Raw genomic sequence first — 14,616 nt, 5'->3', positions numbered from 1 at the left:
CCTCGGTTTTGTGTTGGGCGAAGAGATGAACAAAAGCTGCCATGTTGGTAGCCATTTCGGTTCGTTGGTTCTCATAACTTGTTGTTTTCTCCTCGAATCGTGAATTTGACAATACCGCTGTTTGTGGTATTCACATTATTATACGACCTCGTTCACGGATTTATTGTTGGCTCTGTTGTTGCGAGGTTCACGAATTGTTGCTTTGGAGCGGACGGACGATCTTTTCTTTCGGCCTTTGCATCTCTGTCATAGGCTATCACGATAGTCGAGCGGAGTCGAGGAATCGAACTGCTTTGTCACTGTGTCACAAGGATATTTGCCAAAGTATCTCAGAAATAAGAATATCAATCAACAGTCCTGAAGTCTTGACTGGCTATACCACGCCACTTCGATAAGCATCTTGTACTCGAGACGTACAGACAGAAGCCATCTCACCACGACCATTGATTCCAAGCCTGCTATTGCTCTGAGCATCACGACCAGTTCTCATCGGCACCATCGACGAACCACGTATACATCGGCCGCACACAACCAATAAGCACACAGTCCCTGGCCACATCCATCGACCAGCCAAGTCTTCGCGAAGGCTTCCCACTACTCGACAAACTCCGAGTCATATCAAGACCTGAGCGACGCAAACACCACCAGAGACAAATCGACATAAAGCAAAAATGAAGCGCAACATAGCAATAGCGGTGATAATCATCATCCTGTTCCTGCTACTCATCATGGTCGCTTTGCTCCTCTTATGGTTCCAGAGAGGTCTGCAACGGTCAAGAGGCAGTATCACGAGTTCGGAGAGCGAGGAGATGAGTCAGGCTTGAGATGAACGTCTCTGAACAGGCGACCACTCTCCTTGTGGCTGTGGTCTACGACTGTACCTTCTGGCCACGTTCGCATCTTGAGAACGATGCTGGTCAGGCACTTGATATGCTGCCCACAACGACTGAGATGGGGGAGGAAGGAGATATCTCCTCCTCTTTCGCTTTTTGTTTCTCCTCTTCACGGGGCTACTACGTATGGGTTCTAGGCCCCGACCCCTGCATTTCACATACATAGGCGACTTCCTTTTTCACTTCACATGGGTATCGGCGTTACACGGGACGGATACGATGATTCCTTTTTCTCGAGTCTCTTTGTGAATGAGACTCTTTCTTTATTCATAGATATTTATTTCTCCTTTTTTCCAAATCAATTCTCAGACAACAAGTCTGAAGCGCAGGACTCGGGATTGGGGGGGGGGGCAGGACGGTAGGAGAAACTGGGTTGAAGAAAGAAGAGAAAGTGATGAGGGCAGGACGGTCGAACAGACACATGGATGGCGGCATGAGAACGATGGACTATGAAACAATGAACAATGAATGAAACGAAATAGGGAAGTACAATACACATACATACTATAGACACGCCGAGATGAACAAGGTTCCGTTTCACGAACCAATGTCTAGAGCTTACCTTGTTGTGTGCTAATGTACGGTAAGACTCCCATCAGATCTCGAGTAGTTAATTGTGATGTGAAAAATCAGGGACAGAACCGAGTGAAAAGGCACCTTGCGAACGTCGGGCTGTTTTCATCTAAGAGATACAAGTCGCAAGTATATTTCGGTTCAAGAAAGAGATGGGAGGAAGCAGACAATGCAATTGATGGGCCAGGCAAGTCGGGCGTGAGAGCTTTTTCTTTTCCGCTCAGATAATCAAAACAAAAAGATCCAGCAGAGAGAAACAAGTTGCACACTCGAAAAACGCCTTCGCTGTGATTGATGGTAATGATGATGACGATGATGGTCCCTTTTCTGACGAAAAAATAAACAGTAAGTCACTTGTCCTCCTTTTAAGCCCTCCTTATTTGCGACAGTCGAAATGACTTTCATGGCCAGGGCACTTGCTTTTCTTGCTTCCGTTTCTTACATGATAAATCCTCATCCATTGCTCAGTTGATGGCGATGATAAATACGCAATCGGGGTCGACTTCCATCCACCCATGCATGCGCCTCCGCCACGCTTTATCTAGTCTGATGCGTACTTTCGCAAGCGTCTGCTGTTCAGATATGCTTGCCAGACTCTGTCCCTTCAACTCCATGCTTTTGTTTACACCGCTGCTGTACTTCGTTTCTTTTCCTCAAGGACTGATGTTCTCCAGGTTCTGTTTGTTTTCCTCCGACTGCGCTCATTCGTGTCCTTCTCTCTACTCTTGCTTTCTCTTCATTTCAGTATTGTGAGGCAGAGTCGGATGATTGACTAGACCTGACCGACAGCCCTACCGAACACATCGCCGTCTCCAGACATGGGTGCGTCGTGGTACATCTTCATGCCCTTGGACCTAAGGTCAGGAGTGTACGAGGGAGGCATGGGTCTCTTGCCGTTGGCGTTAATGAGAGATCGAGCGGCGGGGGTTTCGCCATTTGCGGTGACGGAAGAGGCGGCGGCAGAGGCATTGTGGTTGTGGGCGCCCGACATGGTCTGATGAGGTTGTGACCATTGCATGTCCATTCTCTGGCTGTCATCGAGTGCCTCTTCACCGTCGGCGTCTGCGTCGGCATCGGCGTCGGCATCAGCATCTTCATCGTCGTCTTCTTCATCGTCATCGTGTTCGCTGGGAGCGTGTGTACGGTTGGCGCCTTGTCTAAGCTCTTCCATCAACGAAAGGCCGTTTGACACGGGAGCCTTATTGGTGTGCGAATCGAGGGATGAAGAAGGGGTGTGGCCGGGCGGGAAAGTCTTCTGAGGCGCGGCGGGGTTTTCTTCGTCGCGATTGGAGCCTGCAGATGGTCTTGCAGAAGAGGCGACAGGGTTCCCGGACTTGCTAGCTTTGACCGCGCCTCTCCATCTGTCGATCAGGCGGTCGTAGTCCCAAGCACGAACATCGGCGTCCTTGTTGGAGAGATCATCCAACAGAGCAGAGTCGACAGGTAATAAAGCGGGCGCTTGAAGGGCGAACTCTTTAGGCAAAAGGCCGCGTGCTAACTGCTCATATTGCCCCTTCATGTAGGCGACTTGCTGCTTGGCCTTGGTGAGCTCTTCATCCTTGGTGCGAGACTTCTCTTCTGCTCTGGCGTAGGCACGGAGGATCTCGACCTGCCAAGTACTGGTCTTGCTCTCGGGCGGCTGGTGGAACCAATGGTTCCAGGCGTCTTGCAGGTGGAGGTGGAACTTCTGCACGTCTTGTTCCGACGCGTCAGGACGGCGTTGTTGTGTGCGCTTATGCAGGACTCGTTGTACCGCTTCGAGCTGGGCGTGGCCGGGAGCGGACAGGGACCACGACTCGCTGCTGGCGAATGGTGTCATGCTGAAGAGTGTCTGAGGTGGAGGCAGGACGTGGAGACAGAGAGAGGGAAAATTCATGCTGCAGAAGTCAAAGTCGAAGATGGTGGGTTGGGTCTTGCGGTTCCTGGTGGCGGGAGTGTCAGTGAGTTCAGAGGGAGAGGGAGCAAGAGAAGATTACCTGGCGGCCTCGATGCTACCGAGGACTTCTCTGAGCGCCAACTCGGCCGCTTTGCCCGAGTCCCTCTCTTCGGCCATCTTGGTCCAGGCGTCCTGTTCCGACTCCTTGCCATTGTCCTTGCGAATACCCAGCCCCTGTGCGGATGTGGTCGTGCCCGAGTGTGGGTTGCTGGATGAGTCGCCGTTACGCGGAGGCAGGTTGTTGATGACCCCGGTGCTCTGTACAGAAAAAAAAAAAAAAAAAAAAGTTAGAGCAGACTGCTAGGGTCGAGAAAGCATGACAGCATTGAGAATTGACAACATACCTGCCAGGATGCCTTGTTCAACAGCCAGGGATTGGTGATGTTGTCACGCATGTTCACCGGGCTGATGCCAGATGTGCCTTGTGAGCCGACCGTCATGCGGCGATCAGCGTGTGCGTTCGGGGTTCCACTCATTGGAGTTCCCATTTCACTACCCTCTCCGTCATTTCTGCCCTTGAGACTGACCCTTGGCTGTCTTCTGGTGATGCCGCCTCGCATCCCACGGATCTTTTCCACATCATGCACTCCATCGGGGGCTTTGGGGTTCTTCACAAAGGGAAAGTGTCAGTTTCGGTCATGGTTTGACTCCGGAGACACAGGCTCGGGACACTCGGAAGCGACGGTACCTTTGGTTTAATGTACAAGTCCAGATGGCGGCCGAGTGAGGATGAGGTGAATGCCTGTCCGCAGAATTCACATTTTCTGTCTTTGGGGGCTTTTGTCCCGCTCTGGCTCTGTCCATTGAGACCCGTGTTGGCCGAGGACGAAGGCGTAGATGCCCCGGCAGGTGTCTGGTTAGAGGCTGCCTCCGCCATTGTTGTGCTTGTTCTGAACCTCGAGCTTCACTCGCAGAAGCGGCACTTGCAAGCTGAAGAAAGGAGAGTTGTACTCGTCTGCTGCTGCAGCTGCGGCAGAGCAAGCAGAGAGTCCGACGTGTAACAACAGTAAGTGTCAAAAAGCTGGGCCTAGTCTTTGATGTCTGTGAAGCTGCTCATGTTGAAGCAAGCTCCCTCTGGTCAATCAATGTCCCATCGAAAAAGAAAAAAGACCCGCTAAGACAATGTATGACTGATGCAATTAATTCAACGACATGTCCCCGACTTTTGCAAGCAATGAGAAAGGTCAAGGTTGTTTGGATACACCAAGCTCAAAAGCCGAAGTTATGCCCTAGTCCGAGGCAAGATGCTCCTTGACCTTTCTTATTATTCTCTACAGAGCAGCGCTGTCTCAGGATAACACGATAATTATCTTACAGTGCATCATCTACCTTAAGGTATGTTCTTGATCGCTGGCAAAGTAATCCTGATTCCTCGATAATATAGGAAACTACGTTGCGCAGCAAATTCACACCGTTGTGGGATGCCATGCACAGCAGCAGCGATCCTTCCTTCCCAGCCAGCTTCACTGACACTCTGGCACACAACAACTCTTCACTCCTAAGGTTAGGTAGGTAGGTAGCTGCAATTTTCATGTCATCATCTACTGACCAAGGCATTCACTGAGACAACATCATGTCCCTCTATCTGAATATCTACTTCACAAGATCGTCTGCATATATTCGGCCACCGCCAGCATCTTCTCTTCTTCCAGACGACGACCGATGAATTGCAAGCCCACAGGCGCACCATCGTATATCTCTGCATCATCTGCGGCGTAGAGTCAACACACTGTCACACGATACTCCCATGAAGCAACTTACAGTGAGCCTGTGTAAGCTTATCCACCGCATCCTGTGGTCTGAAGTTTTCGTAGGGCTTGTCAACCTCCTTGTCGACCCGAGTGATTGGTACTGCTACACTGGTATAGTCCAAGGCGTTGACGAATCCTGTGTACTTGAGGTAGGTATACATGTTCGGTCTCGCTGCCGCAAAGGGTGCCATGGGGGAGATGACTGCGTCGACAGGTCTCCCTGTTCCTGTCAATTCTGCTGTGCTGTTCCAGTACTCCATATACTCCTTTTGCATTTCTCTCTTGTCCACCTGGTTCTCCATGATGTCGCTCGCATTCGCCTGATCCGTGTGCGTGACACTGATAAGGTGGGGTTTCACCGTCTCCCCACTCAGCTCAAATGCTTTCTTAGCATCTGCGCCACCATCGTAGCTGAACGATTTTGAGCATATCTCTGCTAGTCGTCTGTGACCCGGTGGCTTCCAGTCAATCACTTTGTGACCTTCGTCTTGTAACTTCTTGGCGACAATGTCGAGTGCTCGTGCAAGGGGCGGATGTACAGCGCACATGCCATCGTGCTTGAAGATGGCAAAAGTAAGCTTCTTTGCCTTTGCGAGCTCCAATGTCTCTCGCTCTGCGTCTGCGTTCCATGGCATTGGTATGACCAGGGGGTCATGGAGCCACGGTTGTGTTGACAGGATGCCCTGCGTCACAAGCTTCAGAGCCTCCGGCGTCGGTGCAAGAGGTCCCACAACACTGAGGATACTGGGAGCGCCGTCGAAACTGTTTGCCATGCCCTCATAAGGTAATCTGCCTGAGCTTGGCCGGAGGCCATAAAGCCCGTTGAATGCTGCAGGAATACGAATCGAGCCTCCGATGTCTGTGCCAAACCCCACCGGACTACCCTTGAGGGCGATCAGCGCACCTTCTCCTCCAGAGCTGCCACCGCTTGACAGGTTCCGGTTGGTCGGATTCCAGCAGTAATCAATGATGTTGTTCGTTGTTTCACCACTCATCAAGGTCTGAGGCACAGCTGTTTTGACGTACAGTACCGCTCCCAACTGGCGCAACTCTTTGACCATCTCCGATTCATAGACCTTCTCTTTGCCCGTGTTCTTCTTGCCCTGGAATGTGCCGATCCACCCGACATATCCCATGTGAGTTTCCACTCCCTTGACATGGAACTGATCCTTCAAGGATACTGGTAAACCATGGAGTGGTCCTATGGGCTTGTTGTTCTTGGCAAGGTATTCGTCCAGCTCCTTGGCTGACTCGAGTGCGGCATCGAAGAAGATCTCGTGTAAGCAGTTGACCTTGGGTCGTGTAAGCAATCTGACATCCAAGTGTCCCAGACCAAGTGATAGTCAATGCTTACCAGCTGATGGGCTACTGCGGCTCGGTGACAAAAAGCATTTGCTACTTCATATGCACTCCAGACACCAGTGGATGTTTTGTGTACAATATCGGTCGCGCCTGACTCTGTGATTTCGATCTCCTCTGGATTGAGATATTGCTGAATGAACTTGCCCGTGACATCTCGCTGTTCAGACGCTGGAGGCGGTGCGGAGATTCGCCATTCCTCAGGAATCAGAGCCAATATAGAATCGCGCTTGTCGGCGGCAACTCGTTTCCAGTCAAGAGACATTTTCTATGCTTTGGTTGTGTCAACTAGATGTGGATGTTGTTATACCTTCACGCGATATCTGGGGATGGAGGGGTATTGTTATCATGAATCATATCGTATGAGGGAGCTCCGATGCCGTATCATGACTGTATCAAACCAGCGGAGAAGCGACCAAACCTCAGAGCAATCTACACTCTACATCTCGGCCCAGATAGGTGGTACACCGTGACTTATCTGGGCCGATTATACCGTCCATTTCAGGTATTGGCGGAATCTATGTCACTTAGACAGGTGGACGAGCTGTACTGTAAGTCAGCGTTCCCTTGCGACTTGGTCAAGCTTCGGGATTTCAAGGTTTTGTTCCGCGACTTTGTCCGTTTGTTAGCGAAAAGGCACCTGAAGCTTCTGTAAACAATGCTGTATGGTACATGATAAGGATGCTGCTCTACGCCGCGATATCGTAAGGTGGTATGACATTCGCATCTTGGTCCGTAATTAGACTTAGCCTGCTGGACGCATGCGGTCCATATCAAGGACTACAAGCAAAGTGATCACCCCGCCCTAAGGAGGCACTACTACGCCTATCGCACAACGGACCTTGTTCACTGCGCACAGAGGTTGTCGGGTAAAGCAGTCGATCGTCGGGCAAGAAGCTATGGAATCCGGCGGGAAGATCTACGTGAACATCTGCTGGTATACAATCGGAGAAAATGGCGCGTCGCAATTGCGAGAAGCGGTCGATACGAAATTACCAACCCAGCGCACCATCTGTCGCATCCACGCATGCATGCATGCATGCATACATGAGGCTCTGCGCAGAGATGAAGTGGTCGGTCTCGCGTCGCCGGGAATGTAATGTTCCGTCATATCTTACACATGTGCAATGCAGTGACATTACTCGTGGCGGTGTCTGTGGCTGTGTACCGGGATGGCGGTACGCGTCGGGGAAACTCTCCAGTGAAGAAGACTCGGTCGCGCGAGAGGCCTTCCTCGATACGTACAATGTGTGTAGCATCTGAAGGACGTAGAGGTGAGAGTGCTTGGATCAGGGATCCGCTGAACCTTGTAGACTGGTGTTGCCAGCGAAGATATCGCTAGTGCTGTTCACAAGGTTTGATACTCCTCCAAGTTCGCGACCTGCCAAACGTCGTCATAATCCTTTAACCAGCGCGATTCAGGCTTGCCGCCCAAAGCTCCAGACCTTTTCCACCATTCGCGTGCAGACACGCTGTTTTACCGTTTCCCGGGAAGTTTAGCCATCACTCCCGCCGCTTAACGACTGGCTGCGGCTTGCCTCCCCATGCTCCGGGGTCGAGTCTGGATGTGCAGCTCATCACACACAGCCTGTCGTCGTTGTTGGCCTAGGAGATAGTCAGCAAAACGCCTACGAGCGGTTTAATCCAGTCCAGCATGTGTTTGGACAGCTCGCTTGGCTTGCGCAGGCTAGCGCATCTTCCTCTTGTTCCGCGAAGGACAAAGATATAAACCACGTCTTTGTTCACCACTACTTGACTGATCTTGGTCATCTCCCGTTCACCGCCACATAAACCAACACCCGCCCCCTCTGATTCCGAGTATCCACATTCTTCCATTTTTCTACACCTCCTTTTCCAGTCACAATATTTATATCCACAAAAAGATTCACATTTTATAATCTCGCTTGCTGGTCAAGCCTTTGAAGACATCTCTATTCTTCGGACCAACAGCACAGACCATATGTTATAAGACATGGCTCTAGGCCAGACCGTCACTGTAGTCAACAAGTCCGGCAAGGTCGTCAGTACTGGTAAACACCTCGTGAACGTCTTCAAGGAGGCAAAGTCGGCCTATCGCGAGCGCAAAGCCGAGATCAGCGCTTTGCGCGATGCAGAGGAGTCAGAACGACAGGCTCGCAAGGCGATAGAAAGACTGGCCATAGAAGATGATGGCAATGCATCACGAGCTTCCTCGAGACACTCTCACAAGTCTTCACGATCTCGTGGCGAGAGGTCGCATAGGGAAAAGCCCATCATGGAGAGGGGATACACCGACAGCTTCTACGAAAATGACCACCTCTACACCCCCCTCGGCATCGACCATCGAATCTGAGACTCGAGTACGACGTGAATGACAACCCTCGGAATAATGAGCTAGTACGCAGACACTCAGAGGCTCCAGTCCGAGAGGTCAGCCGACCCAAGACGTCTCGGTCAGCATCTGTGAATGACATCGACAAGGACCTCGCATACGGCGAGCTACCCCCTCCCCTTCCACTACGGCCGCACGGCGAAGAAGTCGAGCTGAGAAGCAAGATGACCAAGCTTCAGGGTCTCCTTGATGAAGCAAATTGCGTCCAGCACTCTGTCATTGCAATGATCGAGAACCTCCAGAAGAACCCAGATGCCTTGGCCGCAGTCGCTCTCACTCTAGGCGAGATCAGCAACATCGCCAGCAAAATGGCGCCAGGAATGATCACGGCAATGAAGGGCTCATTTCCAGCCGTCATTGCTCTGCTAGCATCTCCCGAGTTCCTGATCGCAGCCGGCGTCGGCGTAGGCGTGACCATCATCATGCTAGGCGGGTACAAGATCATCAAGAAGATCAAAGAGCGCAACGACGACGGCCCCATGCTCGAGCAAGCCGCACCTCTCCCGGCACCACCCCGACAAGCCGAGATCGCCGAGTCAGCAGCAGACGAAGAAGAAGAATTCGACGAACTCCGCGAGATCGACAGCGAGCTGAGCCGGATCGAAGTGTGGCGACGAGGCATCGCCGACGCCGAAGAAGCCAGCATGGGCACGAGTGTCGAAGGCGAATTCATCACTCCCGGCGCCACGCGCACGCTCATCGAAGAGGGAGTCATGCGCGAAGACGACCTCAAGTCTACACGCACGGGGCGCACGAGTAGGACGAAGAAAAGCAGCAGGAGTAGTCGTCATCACCATGGAGACTCACATTCGTCTACGACAACCAAGGAGAAATCGAGGAAGTCTTCCACGAAGAAGAAGGAGCCTAGTGGACTCCGGATGCTCTTCAAGAGTCACGCATGAACGCAGTCGTTTCGGTTTTCCCATGCATTTTCATCGCTGCTAGCCCCTCCCTGTCCTTTGGCAGGCATTTGTGGAGTTTTCTTTTTCCGGAATCATAGCAAGAGGCGTTTAAGCGGTAATGTCTGTCCATATCAGATCTTTGTTTGCTGGTTCCTTTCTTGTTTTATTCCCCGGCTTGTCTTTTGCTCTCTAGCATATAGCATACAGTATATACCTATACATATACACATCACACATATACACGAGTCATGACTTCCCCAAATCCTGCTTCGCCGAGTGTATCCTATGCTAAACCGCGTCTCATGGAGATCCGAGGTCACAAGCCAGAAATTGAGACACATGTTTTGTCTCACATCTCGCCATTCTCCCCGAGAGCGACTATACTCAGCCAGGGAGGGCCAAAGACCGACACAAAGCAAAGTCACCAAACCCCCCCCCTCCAGGGGGGTCGGGTAGAGACGCATGCGTTTACGCACTCGCTGAGGCAGGCATGACCCTTCCCAGTATGCTATTACTCACGCTATTCCGTTGATCATAAAAGAGTGCAATTCCAAGAGTGGAGTCAGTCGTGCATAGTAGTGCATAAGTGCTCAGCGCAGCTCGGATAGCTGATCTCTCTCCAGGAGTGGTATAGCCGCTCTTCTGAGATCCTGGATCCTCGTTTCTGGGTCTAGTCACTCTCCTCTCGAATCCGGTTTTCTGAGGTAATGTTTATCGGCGCATCTGATTAGTGTATATGCATTACTGTATTATCGCTAATCATAGTGTGTGTGGTGGTAGTGACAGCGCATACCACATCAACGCTGACTGACTGCTCCTTTTTTTTCGCGAAAGCTTACTTAGTGCGAGGTCAGCTTCTCTTTTCTTTCAAAACATGAATAAATCTCAGTGTCTTATCGTTTGTGCGAGGCGGATGGAAGGCGGAGCGAAGGAAAGGCTGGGAGAATTTAAGTCAGTGTTTCGATCCTGTCGACTACTGACTACAAGTATGGAATGGAAGTAATGATATTTGTGTTGCCGATATTATGATATGTGCTCTTCGATCGCTGGTCTATAAGGTTCTCTAATTACTGGAACGTCCTTTCTCGCTCTATATTCTGTACCATCTCCCATGTTTTGAAGCACCTCCCGTCTGAAAACAAAACTTCATAGCGGAGGGGAAACTCCCTCTTCGACGCGTCAATAAGGAGAGAGAAAATGACTGCCGTCTATTGGTCTCGTGACTCCTCAAACGCTGCGCATGTTGATTTGAGCTAATGTTGGAAACCCCAGTCCATGGCGCCGATTTGGGATGATGCACAGCTCCTTGCCGTTGTTGGTTGACGTCGTATGGTCACTTTGCTGTATTGAATCGACTTGACTCAACTGGACTCGCCTCGTCTCTGGTCTTCGGGCTGGAAAGTGGTACCGTTCGTGTCGAGTCGCTGTCCTCAAGTTTTCTTGTGGTGAGAAGACAAAGCAGCCTCTGCCAGCATTATTCTTCTTCTCCTTCTTCTTCTTCTTCTTCTTCTTCTCTCTTCATTATGACTGTATCTTCCACCTTTCTGAGGCTCATCACTTTTCAATCTCTCATCGCTGCTTCTCTTACTGAACCGCCTTGCCAACACTGTTCTCCTCATCACCTGCGTAGGCGTACTTGGATCTTTGTCTGATTCTTGCACCAAAGAAGTAAAAGATGAACGGAATAAGGCAGCATCCGAGAGCGATGAACGCCATGAGCGTTCCTGCCCATTGGTAACCGAGACGATGATCTGGAAGTATCCATGTCAGCTTATGCCATATGTAAAAAGGACTGTTTGCTTACACATCTGCTCTGTGAATAGGACAACGCCGGCTCCCCAGAATGAACGGATGCAGGTTTTCGCGGCCAGTGCTGATGCAGCGAGATGCTGGTAGGAGTCGACTGTTTCCTTGTTAGTGAAGCCAGACAGAGAAGCATGAGAAATCACTCACCGAGATAGTTGTTAGCACTGTTGTACAAGAAGATGAAACCGAATCCGACCTGGATGATGTGTCAGTGAGGCGAATCGTGGCTTGTTCTGCTTAGCGTATACTTACACAGAAGCCTCCCATTGCAGGTCCCCACCAGGAAAGATGAGGGTACGAGCTCCATGCGAATATGAACATGCCAATAGTAATGAACCTATTCAGAGTCAGTCCGTCGTTCGAAGCGCTGCCGTATCATCACATTCTACTCACCAGCACGAGTACATCATGGGAACCATTCTCTCTTCAGCCGGGGGCTTGCCGCCATACTTCCTCACTCTGCGCATGTAGTCCATATTGATCAAAGGGGAGCATGCTGCACTCGCAATAACGCCGATAGCCAAAGGAATGAACATCAGACCAGTCTTTCCTGCAGAGTACCCCTTGCCCTCCTGGTACACGATAGGGAAACTGCAGAAATCGTCAGCTTGAACTCCATAGAAACACAGCTTATAAAAACTCACGCAATAAAGAACATGTACAGCAGACCATAGATGACGGACATGTACAAGGAAATCAAGAAAACAATGAGCTCGCCAAAGAGAAGTTGGAACGGTCGTAGAACGAATATCTTCATCCTCTCCATGGCCGGTCGCGTGTCGAGATCGATCTCGCTCTTGTACTTGTCGTCGCCGGTCTCCTTCCTCATCTTCTTTGCCCTACGAGCTAGGATCGTCGGAGCATAGGTCTCGGGAACGGTGAGGACGAGCACACAGTATGCAAAGCCCGAGAGGATGAGTTGGATCCAGTAAAGCCATCTCCAGCCCACGGCTTCAGACAGATAGCCGCCTACAAGGGGTCCGATTGCGGGTCCGATGAATGGTGCAGCAGAGAACGCAGCCATAGGAATGCCCCGCTCTTCGGCCTTCCACAGATCCGCAAGTGTTCCACCGACCAAAACCATAGGACCACTGAAGGCTATGCCATCGATGAGTCGACACACGATGAGTGTTCCGATGTTCTGAGCGACGGCACATGGAATGATGAAGATGACTGCGACAAGCAATGTGCTCGCATAGACCGGTTTCCTGCCATACGTTTCACTGAAGGGCGCAAAGGCCATGGGTCCGACGCCAAATCCTATCACAAACACGGTGATTGTGAGTAGGGCCACCTCCTCGCTGACTCCAAATGTCTTCTCGACTCCGGGCAGATCGGCAGTGATAACACCTGAGTTGAAGGCAACGACAAAACAGGTACAGGCGACGACCATGGTACAATACCACTTGTATGCTTTGCTCCAATTTTTCGGGTTCTCGGGATCGTTCTCCGTGAACGTTACTAGCTCATACTTTTCCATCTTTCCTGACACATGGGAAAAGGTCTCGTGGAGTCGTGTACCTGTTGCGGTTTCTTGCGTGTACTCTGCCATGTCTGCATTGTCGGACAATGTTTGGTAAGGCAAGTTCGTTGGATCACTGAGTACTCTGTTGAGGGTGTTTTGGTCTAGTTTCGGCTCAGACGGTTCGCGGGCATCGTCTTTGGCCTCGCCATGGCCTAGCGTGCTTGTTGAGCTGTTGCTCGTCGACATTGTGGTGGTAGTTGAATCAAATCACTAAGGATTTATGAAAGATATGTTTGTCTGTCGTTGACGTTGACCACTGGATTGCAGTTCGAAATATTAAATGATCTTTGATTATGGGCCTTGGGTTTGCCTCTCTATAACATCCAGGGAATAGTATGGGATATCCAAGCGTAACATGTAACGGGGTGGACATATATATAGAAAAACGCCTCGAACCCGCATGTTGCATTGGACCGGTTCCATCGTGAAACATATCCCCTGCTCGTCTTATGACGCGCACTGTCCAGATTATCGTTACGAAGTACACGACGCCTCTTCGTTCTTTGAGATACTTTGGTTGTTAATGATATGCCACTGAAGGTGTATATCTCGGACATATCTCTGATGTATTGTCGGTGGTGATGCGCGAAAGCCAGAAAGTGATCAATGCGTTTCGAACCATCACGGCATTCGATGCCAAGAATAATCCTGAAAACCTACATTGGGCTACTACATGTAACGTTTATGTTGTTTATTGCCCTCGCGTGACGAAAGTTATTTTCCTTTGCTCTTGTTCCCGTCGTCGGAAATATGAATCCTTCGTGGTGGAATATGGAAGATGGAAGAGGAAAAAAAAGCAGGAGACTCTGTTGGATGACGGTGATGTGTACAGTGTACTTATCGTGAATACTCGTCGTTGGTCTTGCTACGCTTACGCTCAGATGATGTTCCTCCGTGATCATTTGCTATAGTTCGATTTGGGTCCGAGTTTTGTGACTCCCCCGCTGGTATGGGAATATGAGATAGCGAGTGTCTGCACCTGGGACGGTCAGATCATCCTGCATCTCGATCCATTGTGACTTGTCTGGTAGACTGGTGTCTCAGCCTGGCCAACCCAAGCATATCGGGCGCCACGAGTTGGCGTTCATCGTATGCGATTCTAGGTTGAGATGATGATCATGCATAGAGTAGACCTGTTTGAGTCTGACTTCGCATATAGCTCGCAGTCATTGCAATCGGGACTCGCAAGTCGAGGCGATGTAGCGGACCAGTATTGTTCGCGGCTGGAAGCATTTTTTCTCGGTTTCGAGCGCAAGCGATTTTAGCGCCGGGCGTATCCGAGCCCTGTTCATCGAGTCAGACGAGACAGCTTATGGCAACGACCACAAGATTTTTACAAGACAACAAGAACGTGTGTATTGTGGCGTTTCGACAATACCATTGATCCTGTATTTCATTGTAATGCAGACTAATGCCGCCGTGCTATTGTATGATCAGAGCGAAAAGCGAAGAGTACCAAGCAACAACGAGGAAGATATCTTCGATGAAATACACACGACC

The 14,616-nt window shown here is 50.6% G+C and overlaps 5 protein-coding genes across 5 annotated transcripts; 2 read left to right on the top strand and 3 right to left on the bottom strand.

Annotated features, from left to right (window-relative positions):
* Positions 1-2,238: 2,238 nt before the first annotated feature.
* Positions 2,239-4,279, bottom strand: AAFC00_004208 (uncharacterized protein; the record flags this gene model as incomplete). Its single annotated transcript, XM_069343813.1, has 4 exons — positions 2,239-3,388; positions 3,443-3,660; positions 3,747-4,010; positions 4,091-4,279. 4 exons carry the CDS (start codon positions 4,277-4,279, stop codon positions 2,239-2,241), a joined length of 1,821 nt encoding a protein of 606 aa, XP_069202361.1.
* Positions 4,280-5,000: 721 nt separating this feature from the next.
* Positions 5,001-6,777, bottom strand: AAFC00_004207 (uncharacterized protein; the record flags this gene model as incomplete). Its single annotated transcript, XM_069343812.1, has 3 exons — positions 5,001-5,110; positions 5,164-6,445; positions 6,508-6,777. 3 exons carry the CDS (start codon positions 6,775-6,777, stop codon positions 5,001-5,003), a joined length of 1,662 nt encoding a protein of 553 aa, XP_069202360.1.
* A 1,707-nt stretch (positions 6,778-8,484) lies between these two features.
* Positions 8,485-8,844, top strand: AAFC00_004206 (uncharacterized protein; the record flags this gene model as incomplete). Its single annotated transcript, XM_069343811.1, has 1 exon — positions 8,485-8,844. The coding sequence occupies one exon, from the start codon at positions 8,485-8,487 to the stop codon at positions 8,842-8,844; it is 360 nt and encodes a 119-aa protein (XP_069202359.1).
* A 203-nt stretch (positions 8,845-9,047) lies between these two features.
* AAFC00_004205 (uncharacterized protein) lies at positions 9,048-9,785 on the top strand (the record flags this gene model as incomplete). Its single annotated transcript, XM_069343810.1, has 1 exon — positions 9,048-9,785. The coding sequence occupies one exon, from the start codon at positions 9,048-9,050 to the stop codon at positions 9,783-9,785; it is 738 nt and encodes a 245-aa protein (XP_069202358.1).
* Positions 9,786-11,369: 1,584 nt separating this feature from the next.
* Positions 11,370-13,302, bottom strand: AAFC00_004204 (uncharacterized protein; the record flags this gene model as incomplete). Its single annotated transcript, XM_069343809.1, has 6 exons — positions 11,370-11,536; positions 11,590-11,688; positions 11,739-11,787; positions 11,844-11,928; positions 11,985-12,182; positions 12,236-13,302. 6 exons carry the CDS (start codon positions 13,300-13,302, stop codon positions 11,370-11,372), a joined length of 1,665 nt encoding a protein of 554 aa, XP_069202357.1.
* Between the last annotated feature and the right edge of the window lie 1,314 nt (positions 13,303-14,616).

Source organism: Neodothiora populina (assembly GCF_041146345.1).
Source record: "Neodothiora populina strain CPC 39397 chromosome Unknown canker_contig_17, whole genome shotgun sequence".
Taxonomy (NCBI): Eukaryota; Fungi; Ascomycota; class Dothideomycetes; order Dothideales; family Dothioraceae; genus Neodothiora; species Neodothiora populina.
Note: the sequence above shows the minus strand (reverse complement) of the source record. Positions and strands in the feature narration are given on the sequence as shown.